This window comes from Eucalyptus grandis, chromosome 5, assembly GCF_016545825.1.
Source record: "Eucalyptus grandis isolate ANBG69807.140 chromosome 5, ASM1654582v1, whole genome shotgun sequence".
NCBI lineage: Eukaryota > Viridiplantae > Streptophyta > Magnoliopsida > Myrtales > Myrtaceae > Eucalyptus > Eucalyptus grandis.
In genome coordinates, this window is record NC_052616.1 from 58,126,677 (window position 1) to 58,137,198 (window position 10,522).

Here is a 10,522-nt window from a genome sequence, read left to right on the forward strand (position 1 = left end):
GCCAAACAAAATATTTTTCTTAAAAATAAAACAGGCCTATGTCCACTATGAGTTTTAACTCGTCCGCCGGAGTCGCCTAAGTCGTCGCGACCTAAATTTTCAGGGGCAATCCTAAAGTTTAGATTAATGGATTACTAAGTCCTAAGACTTGGCTCGGACCCTCCCAAGTCCTACCAATCGCGACTTGAAATTAATCTATTTAAACATGCAATTCTATTCAATTTGGAGCCGCCACTAATCAATTAGGTTGATTAGAAACCCAAATAAAGTATGGGAGAATACTTTATTTTTACGAACCAGAGATTCAATAGGTCCGGGGACATGGTTACGCTAGATTAGTCTAACGCCCTTTCAGTACCTTTTATTTTAATTTTAAAAAAAATATTTTGCAGGCAATATTGATTAATTTAAACCTAAGTTACTAACATGCAAATGGTGGTCATGCGGGTGCGCAATCAATAAAATAACATTCAAATAAAAATACTAATAAAAATGCATGTCCTAAACATGATTTCTAAATGACATGACACCTAATTTTTCCTTTTCTTTTAAAAAAATTTAATTATATGCAATCTTAATCTAAATTTAATATGCATGGATTTTACTTTAATGATATGCGAGATGTAATTTATATGGTATGACTTAAACTTATTACTATATGTATGCAATCTAATTTTTATAATCCTAAATATGCGTATGCTACATGATATGGGATGAATGACATGATGTTTCTACATGCATGCTCTTTTTTATGATTTTTTTATGATGATTCATTTTTTAATGCATATATGCAACCTATGCTAAATAATGATGATATGAGATTAATTATGAATTAACCTATTAACTAACCAAGGAAATGACTTTTGTGTTTTCTTCTTCTTTTTTAATATGACTTAATAATTCTTATTTAAAAATAATATAACGATGGAATACTAATCTTTGTTTTTTTTTTTATTATTTTAAAAACTACATGATGGGAATATTAAAACATTAATCTATGACCTACTAACTAGAGTGCAACATGTGGTGTGATTTATATGACCTAAATACCATTTTTATTTCTTCTTTTTTTTTTTATTAAAGGAAAATCATCCTAATTCTAAATGAATCTTACAAAATGCAAAAGCTTTAAATATGAAATGCATATGGACCTAAGTACTTAAATTCTAGATATGCATAATATGTGAGGAGCAAATAATGATGATGCACCAAAATATAATTCATCAATGTATATCAATGACATATATCTTAATGCAAGTCAATAATGCAAAGCAAACCATAAATTTATCATAAAAGATTAAAATAATCAAAAATCTAACCCGACGTCTCGCGGCTTAATATTTTTGATTATCATAACTTAATATGACAAATTTTCCAATTGGATAATAAATCAAAACAAATCAAGTTAGAATAAAAATAATAAGTAAATAATAATAAAATAAAAAACTATGAAACCAAATACCTAAAAATTTACCTAGTCTAACTCACGGTGGGACTTGAAGAAATGGCGAGGAAGCAGTAATGGCTGAACTGCGATGGTGGCTCGCTGTTCGGAACAAGGGCTATCCGTCGGAGCTCCGGCGAGGTTCGGAAGTCACCAGACCTGCAGCAAAAGAGAGGAGGCAGCAAATGGTCCTGTTCGGGCGTGGAGCCGGCGTCGGTTGCTGCAGAGGTGAGGATGCGAGCTGTGGTAGCGGCAGCGGTGCTGCGAATGCACGAGCAAGCAGAAGGTCGCGGTGAAGCAAGCCTCGGATACTGGTGCAGGCGGAGCAGCAGGGCTTCGGTGCGGCGGTGGACGGTAGGAGCTCGAGGCGGTGGCGTCGGGTGTCGCCCGGGAGGGCAGCACGGCGAGAAGTCCGGCGGCTGGGTCGGAGGAGGGCTCGCGGGCTGGTGCGTCGGAGGCGTCGGTTCGGCGTCAGGCGCCGCGGCTGCTGGCGTTGCGACGAGCAGCAGGTGAGGTGGACTTCGGCTACGGGGACATCGAGGTGATGCAGGGGCGTCGGGCACCGGACTGAGGCGGAGTAGCGCGGGCTACTGGGCGAAGTGGACGGCGGTGGTCGTCGGGATCGCGATTTGCAGCAGCGAGGAGTGTGGGGTCGTCGTGAGGGTGCTCGCGGCTGTGGAGTTCCGGCGGCAGATGCTGGTGGAGTTGAGCGGCGGTGCGAGCGGAGGATCTTGGACCGGCGGCGATGTGGGGGCGCAGGAGCGGCGGCAGCAGTCTTGGCAGCGGGGAAGAAATGGGCAGCAGGGACAGAAACTTACGAGGAAGATGAACAGTAGTCCATCTTTTTGCCCATTTTTTTTTACTTTCTCTCACCTGACACTTTTTCTCACCTGTCTCTCTCTCTGCCGATCCCTCAGATGTCCCCCTCACTCTCACTTTTTGCTTTCCCTCACGTCACCTCTCTCTGTATCTTCTCTTCTCTCCACCTTTTCTTTTGACTTTTCTCCTCTTCTTCTTTTGTTTTTCCTTTCTCCCTTTTTTCTTCGACCAACAATCAAGAGAACCCCCCAAGGTGAAGAAGAACCCCTCTATTTATAAAGCGAAAATTCGAGTTTGTTTCGCCGGTAGAGATTTTTGCTCAACCTCTCGCCGGTGGAGATTTTCGCTCAACTTCTCCAACAAAGAAATGGCTCCAAAATCCGGCTGTTGAATTATTTTGAATTCAAAATTTCTTTTCAAAATTTCCCTCTAATCTTTTATTTTCTAAAAATTGAATCTAAATTAGGTGTCAACAGTTATGAAATTCTCTGGTTTGTGTTTTGTATAAAAGTTTGGTTATAAGTTTCAATATGAAAAATATGGCATTGCTTTTCTATCCCATTGATTTACTATCTGGGGATTTATAACTGCTTCCGCATATGCTTAATAAATGAAATGGTCGGTGATATAAAGTTCTGGGATATCGCATTATAAAATCGACCAATATAGAAGGATGTGTGCGTGCCCGAAGATCGGGGAGTGACAAAATGACAAAATTATGAAACTCGATATAGGATAGATGAAAGTGAAGAATACCTTGAGTGTGTTGTGGTTAAACTTTTCAATGATTCTTGAAGTAGTTTTGCTAGTATTAGGTGCACAAACATGACTAAATAGAGATAAATGCGAGAAAGAGAAATCAGGCACAACGTTTATCTTGTTTTACCCTTAAATTAGAGTTATATTTAGTAGAGGATTCCGCTATATTAATACATCCCACCTCTCTCTACATAACTCTCAATTATAAGAGAAATATATTATATATAAGTGGCACAAGAAAACCTTAGGAGCCGAGAAGACCCTAGGCCACTTAGTAATTATTTTTGAACTCAAGTCCAACCAATAAAATATGGATCAAACTATAAAATTCCTCTGGCTGCCCAAGGGCATTGCCCCCTGCAATCATCGTGCTTTCTTGTTGATGGGGAGTATGATCCACACTTCAACAAATTTTTTGAGTTTTGCGTCTATAAGTTTATGAATGACCTTTATATAATTTTAAAAATGACGGTCAAAATAGGCCTACTTCTTGCTTAAACATACTTACTGACCGACTAATGCAGTAACATTATAGTGGGTCTTCAAATAACCATGACATTTGTGACAACACTCGCTTTCATGACTTCGAAGCTTACTTATTTAAGATAGATTGTCTTGATAAAAGTATGTGTCGCTTTCTCATCGGCTAAGATTAACGAGAAATATAATTAACATCCAACTACGCTTTTTTATCTACCCTTCTGTCATACGGACTTGACATTTTCAAGAAAAGCTGGCAAAACTTGAACCCACATCAAATTGACTCGCCCACACATTATAGCCAATTTGAAGGAAAAAACAAAAAGTGAAATGCTAAAAAATTAAGTTGACTCGATCGCAAAAATAATGAACTCAATCCAGAGCTGTCCAATGCGAAATTTGGAAACCGACCCGACCCAACCCAAAACAACCCCATACTCTTTGAATCCGAGAAAACTCCATTTCAAGAAATGGTCAAACCTGAAACAACTCAAAGATTTGACTTGACAATCCCCTCCCTCTGGGGCCATTCTATAGTTTGCTAATTAATTTTTCGTATAAGATATAGTCTGGCAAATCAATATCAAATGGCCTTTCATAACAAGAGCATATCATATGTAATCCGAATAGGGTTTGCCAATAAATACGAATAAGTAATTAATTATTTTTATGAAAGATATCACGAAAAGATAATACTATGTGAGTTATAAGTGGGAATGGGTAGGAGGTCTAACTATTTGGGCTAGCCAAATTGATAAAAGAGGCTCACAGGCAGTGGCGCATGTCACATGTGGTAATAGTATATACTTTTTAAAATTGTCATTCTCGTTATTTAAATATTTATTTGCAATATACCGTATTCATTTCCGCATTTCTGCCACTAAAAGTGATTCTACTTCAGGAACGTACGGACGAAGTGATGTGATGTATCAATTTGACATATACAAATTCAAATAGAAAAGGTCATCCTCATGGGCGGAATCAACTCCTTGTGTTCTACGGTCAAATTTTCAACAATTCCGACCACTTCTCATTTTACATCGCGTACGCGGACTTCGCATGTATAAATGCGCACCCCAGAGAACCTCCAACCTCCATAACCAAAGCCACTCCAATCCTCAAGCAATCCTCTCAAAACCATCGCATTATACACTCGAAAAACACAAAAAGTTAATGGCCGCTTTACAAGCTTCATCTCTCTTGGTTTCTTCTTCTTCCTCCTCCTCCTCTTCAGGTTGTTCTTCAAAGCGAACGACCACCACTTCGATCCAACTCACAAAGCCCTCGAAACTCAGCCTTGTGAATGATGCAAGCGCTGTGATCACGAAGAAGCTAGTCGAGGAATTGAGCACCAGGAATGGTTACCCCTTCGCGGAGCCACTACAAATGGACGTCAGCCGGAAAGATCGGGTTTTGGAGCCGCGCCTATCGCCTACTTCTTCGGTTGAAATGACGAAGAAGCTCTATGCAATCTTGGAGGCTGTCGAAGATAGAGTGGAGATGCACAATAACATCGGGGAGCAGCGAGACAACTGGAATAAGCTCCTGTTGAACTCAGTCAACATGATGACTTTCACTGCCACCACCACGGCTGCGATGGCTGCAGCTGCGCCGGCTCCGTCGCTGAGAGTATGCTCCGCTCTCTTGTTTACAGCGGCCACTGGCATGTCCCTCGTGATGAGCAAAATCCAGCCCTCACAGCTGGCTGAAGAGCAACGCAATGCCTCGAGGTTGTTCAAGCAGCTCTGCAGCGAGATCAAGTCAATGCTTGTGCTCCGATCTCCAAAAGAAACAGACGTGAAGGAGACGATGGAAAAGGTGCTGGCCCTTGATAGGGCTTATCCGCTGCCTCTGCTCGGAGGGATGCTCGAGAAGTTCCCTGCGAAATTTGAGCCCACTGCGTGGTGGCCTAGGGTTTCCAACAACAGCTGCCGATCCCAAGGGCGGAAAACTTTTGTAAACAGTGAGCGAAATGGATGGAGCGAGGACCTAGAAGTGGAGATGAGGGCGATCGCCCAAGTGCTCAAGAGCAAAGACAAGCAAGACTACCTGAGGCTTGGGAATCTGGTGCTTAAATTGAATAAGATGTTAGCGATTTCAGCTCCTTTTCTAACCAGCATTGCTGCGGCTGGCTCGGCCCTTGGTGGCTCGACGGCCACAATGGTGGCGGCCATCGCAGGGGCAATGGCTGCGATCGTTAACAGCTTCGAGCACGGAGGCCAAGTCGGTATGGTCGTGGAGATGTACAGAAACTGTTCAGGGTTCTTCGAGCTTATGGAAGAGATGATCGAAGCGACACTTGAAGAGCGAGACTACAGCAAGAGAGAGAACGGACAGATGTTCGAGATGAAGTTGGCGATGAAGCTGGGGCGGAGCTTGTCGGAGCTCCGAGACTTGGCAAGAAAGTCAATGGCTTCTTGTATAGAAGGGACTGAAGTAGATGAGTTTGGGAGCAAGCTTTTTTGACTCCTTTGCACAAAGACGTTCGGTGTACATATTTTATGTATATTTTGCGGCGGAGAAAGATAGATGATCGAAGTATCGAAATTTTTATTTCCCTTTTTAATTATTGAAATGGATATGTGCTTTAATCTAGCTCGACACAATATAACTTTTTTTCACGATGTGGACGCGATCCAATGGTTGAATTCTTTAATGTCTTCCGCCGAAAGCGGCTTTGAATTTTCCGATGGTGTTGACCTCATTGGCACATGCAGACTCTCTTTGCCCTTTGTTTTTGGGCGCTGACTTTTTGCTTTGCTGTCCCACTTAGAACAGCAATTTAATCATATCTTAGTCCTTGATCAGAGTGTTTAAAATAGCACGCGGAGTGTAGGGAGGCCAGACGCGTGCCCCGTGGATAAACGTCGTTTGATACTTTAACAAAACATTTTTACATGCTAGAAGGTCCAACCTAAAGATTAAGCTAATAGATGGAGGAAGACTAAATAAAACTCATAAATAAGCGACGTAGAATGCTTTAACAACTTCAATCTTTTGCGTCAAACATTATAGCTTAAAATCGGTTTTGCCCTCACTGAGCTTGTTCATGAAATGCTCGAGTTACTGCTCTGTTCGAGTTCAAGCTCGAGCGTAACTTGAGCATTCCACTACAGAATATATGTTCCTAGTAATCTTTTGCTGCCCCCGAACTATTACACACATTATATAGATTGCCTCGTATTTTAATTAATTGTGACACCTTCTCTACTATATAAATCAACATCGTGATAATTACTCTCGAACAATCGTAAACTAATTAAGACCATCTCCCCTAAATCAACTTAGTCATAGTAGTCTGAACATACAATAGTACAAGGACGAATTTGCAGAAAAATTGGTCATAAAATGGAAAAAGAGGGGAAAAAACACACGCGTACGCGCATGGGTGTCGCCCCTCACGTGTTCAACATCAGCTGATCTCGAATGATTCGAGGTTTGAGGCTAAAATTGAATGACATAGCATGTTATTTCTGACTGGAGCGTCGTCGTTTTCCAGGCCATTTTGCATCCTGTCTCTCCCATTCCCATAAGATTCAACGGTCCACTGCTTTGTTGTTTTCTTGAAGTTCACATTTTGCATGACTTTTTTACCATAAGGAAGTATACCTCCTACAACGCGGGAGGAATTTCAAAGGATCATGGAGGAACGGATTCTTGATCTCTTGATGACCTTAGGATGACAAGGGAGTCGGTCTCACCCGTTTGATCGTAGAGTCCTTAGATTTTTGTATGTTGCGACATTTTATGTAGAGGTTATGAAAAGTTACTGTGAAATTACGGCCAATTATAGATCCGAGAATTCCTTTCTCGAGAGATTTTGTATGGAAGTCATGAAAAGTTACCAGAAATTATGGCCGGTCCAGATCCGGGGATTCCTTTCTCGAAAGAATTTGTATAGAAGTTATGAAAAGTCTCTCTCTCAAAAAAATTTATCAGCACAGAAAAAAACCATCTTCTTTTTTATAATAAATAATCGTCACATATGCTCTAGTACCATAATTAATGTGTCTCCAAAGGTAAATCCAAGTGGAATTTGAGTGAATAATTTTCAATTTAGTCAAAAATCAAAGTTAAACCAAAATGAGCAATTTAAGCTCCTATTCTTTGTTACAAGAATCAAGGAATGAAAGAATCATGTTAATGAGCCTAACTTGTACATGTTACATTATGTACTCCACTAATCTTGCTCAAAGAGAGTTTCAGAAAAGCTTGCTTCCGAACTCGTCCACCTCAGTCCCTTGTAGACAAGAAGCCATTGATTTTCTTGCCAGGTCTCGAAGCTGCGACAAGCTCCGCCCCAGCTTCATCGCCACCTTCAACTCGAACATCTCTGCCTTCTCTCGCTTATCGTAGTCTCTCTCCTCGAGCGTCGCTTCGATCGTCTCTTCCATGAGCTTGAAGAACCCCGCGTTGTTTCTGTACATGTCAACGACCATGCCGACTTGTGCTCCATGCTCGAAGCTGTTGACAATAGCCGCCATTGCACCGGCGATGGCTGCCACCATTGTGGCTGTTGAGCCACCGAAGGCTGAGCAGGCTGTGGCGATGCCGGTGAGTAGAGGACCCAAAACTGCCAACATCTTATTCAATTTTAGAGCTAAATTTCCTAGCCTCAAGTAGTCTTTCTTGTCTTTGCTCTTTAGGACTTGGACGATTGCTCTCATCTCCACTTCCAGCTCCTCGCTCCATCCGTTTCGCTCGGTGTTCGTGAAGGTTTTGTGCCCTTGGGATTGGCGGCGGTTGCCGGAAACCATTGGCCACCACACAGCGGGCTCAAATTTCGCAGGGAACTTCTCGATCATCTTCCCAAGCAGAGCCAGCGGAAAAGCTCTATCAAGCGCCAGCACCTTCTCCATCGTCTCCTTAACGTCTGACTCAATCGGAGATTGCTGCACGAGCATCGACTTTATCTCGCTCTGAAGCTGCTTGAACAACCTTGAGGCATTGCGTTGCTCTTCAGCCAGCTGTGAGGGCTGGATTTTGCTCATCACGAGTGACATCCCGGTGGCGGCTGTAAATAAGAAAGCAGAGCATGCTCTCAGTGATGGAGCCGGCACAGCCGCAGCCATCGCTGCTGTGGCGGCGGCAGTGAGGGTCATCGTGTTGACTGAGTTCAATAGGAGCTTGTTCCAGTTGTCCCGCTGCTTGCCGATGTTATCGTGCATCTCCACTCTATCTTCAACAGCCTCCAGAATCGCATAGAGCTTCGTGGTTGTTTCGATAGAAGAAGTAGGCGATCGGCCAGGTGAACGGCGCGCCTCAGAAGGACTAACTTTCTCCACGACCTCCATTTGCAAGGGCTCCGTGATGGTGTAACCGTTCCTGTTGCTGAACTCCTCCACCAGCTTCCGCGTCATCGCCGAGCTCGCATTGGAGAGGCGGAGTTGAGGGAGCTTCGGGACATGGATCGAAGCGGAGACCCTTCTCTTCGAAGGACAACCCGAACAACCCGAAGAGGAAGAAGGGATCAAGAGTGAGGAAGCTTGCAAAGCGGCCATCAATGGAGGCGATCGGTCTTGTGTCGTCGGTTTGGAGAGGGATTGGTTGAGAATCTGGAGTGGGTTTGGCTATGGATGTTGGAGGTTCCCATGTCGGTTTGCACTTATATAAGCTGGAGCAAGGGACGTGAAAGCGAGGGAGAAGAGGTCGTAGCTGCGGAAAACTTTGACTAAGGAACGCAGGGGTTTGACTCAGCCAGCTCCGTAGCTTGACGCGGTCGTAGGGACTTTTTCTATATTGCATATTAGGAATCAGCTTCAACCGTCAAGTTCAACGGCTCCGGTTTTAGCCCATTCAAAGGCTCGTTCTCAAGCGGTTTGCCCGGGTCTAGGCTAGGGTCTGCTCTCTTCTCGCTCTTGCATAAAATCACAAGAACCATGACCCCACCTTGCACATGTTAGACCTAAACCCAAAGATTGTAATGATTCAAATGCCTGAGACCATATCAGAACATATCAGCCGATTTGGTTTAGTTTTCGAGAGTGTTAATCTGATTCCCAATTCCTAAAAATGAAATCGGTATCCAAGCGGTCTGATTTTTTATTCCAAGAGAGAACTAGACCGAACCGATTAAATATGCATTTTTTTTTTTTATTTCTTTAAAAATTAATAAAATGTGAATGAAACACTATCTCGATCCGGTTTGAAGTGGTGAGAAAAAAAAAGTAATGGGAAAAAGCAGTGAAAAAAAAAATAGTGACCAGTTCCATTGAATTGGACTAATGGTATGGTCCGATTCCTAATTCCACCTTAGAATTGGACTAGAGGAACCGAACTTGATTGAGAATTGATCACCCATAATGATTACACACGAGGGTACGCATTTAGAATTCATCTTTAGGGAGCACGAAGGTAAGCCGATCTCTTTGCTCATATTCGCCCTCCCATCTCAACAATCCCCCCATCACGACAAGACGGAACTACACTCGAAACAATTCAATTAGATAGGCATTGTAATAGCTCTGGACGCGTACCTAACATCTAGAAAAGTCAGATTTTGTGTTGCCTATATAGATTGGACGGAATCACATGGATTTCACACTTACGTAGAAAGTCAGATTTCCAAGCATCTTTTTTAGCTGAAGGGTTTCGTTCAACTAGCAGCATACCTTTTTTCATAGAAAACAAAGGGCAAGTCTTAGGGCAGGTGGGAATTAGCTAGGTTGTAATCTGTAATCAAGTCGGTAATCTCCATTCTTTTAAGAAAGAGTAAGCAGGCTATATTAACCTTGTAGAAAAGAGTTTCTGATGCCGGCCATGAATGATGTGACTCCTTTTTGTTCGAGGAAATAGCCGGAAAGGGATTGAAAAGATTGAGTTATGATGTTGTTTTGATACTGGCGGCACCGCCGCGTGGGGGGGAGAGGGATAAGAACGCGTTATGACATTAATATTGGTTTTGGGAATTCATGAATAGATGTAAAATAAGGATATAAACAAGGAAAAAAAGAAGAAAGGAAACGAATGAGTTAAGACATTTTAATGTATTTATAAATAGATATAAAACAAGAATATGTT

The 10,522-nt window shown here is 42.4% G+C and overlaps 2 protein-coding genes across 2 annotated transcripts; one reads left to right on the forward strand and one right to left on the reverse strand.

Annotated features, from left to right (window-relative positions):
* The first annotated feature begins 1,521 nt into the window (after positions 1–1,521).
* On the forward strand, positions 1,522–5,968 carry LOC104447578 (probable F-box protein At4g22030). Its single transcript, XM_039313969.1, has 3 exons — positions 1,522–1,672; positions 1,995–2,276; positions 4,737–5,968. The coding sequence occupies exons 1-3, from the start codon at positions 1,522–1,524 to the stop codon at positions 5,966–5,968; spliced, it is 1,665 nt and encodes a 554-aa protein (XP_039169903.1).
* Positions 5,969–7,704: 1,736 nt separating this feature from the next.
* Positions 7,705–9,003, reverse strand: LOC104447577 (probable F-box protein At4g22030). The gene has a single exon (XM_010061298.2). It carries the CDS (start codon positions 9,001–9,003, stop codon positions 7,705–7,707), a length of 1,299 nt encoding a protein of 432 aa, XP_010059600.2.
* Positions 9,004–10,522: the final 1,519 nt, after the last annotated feature.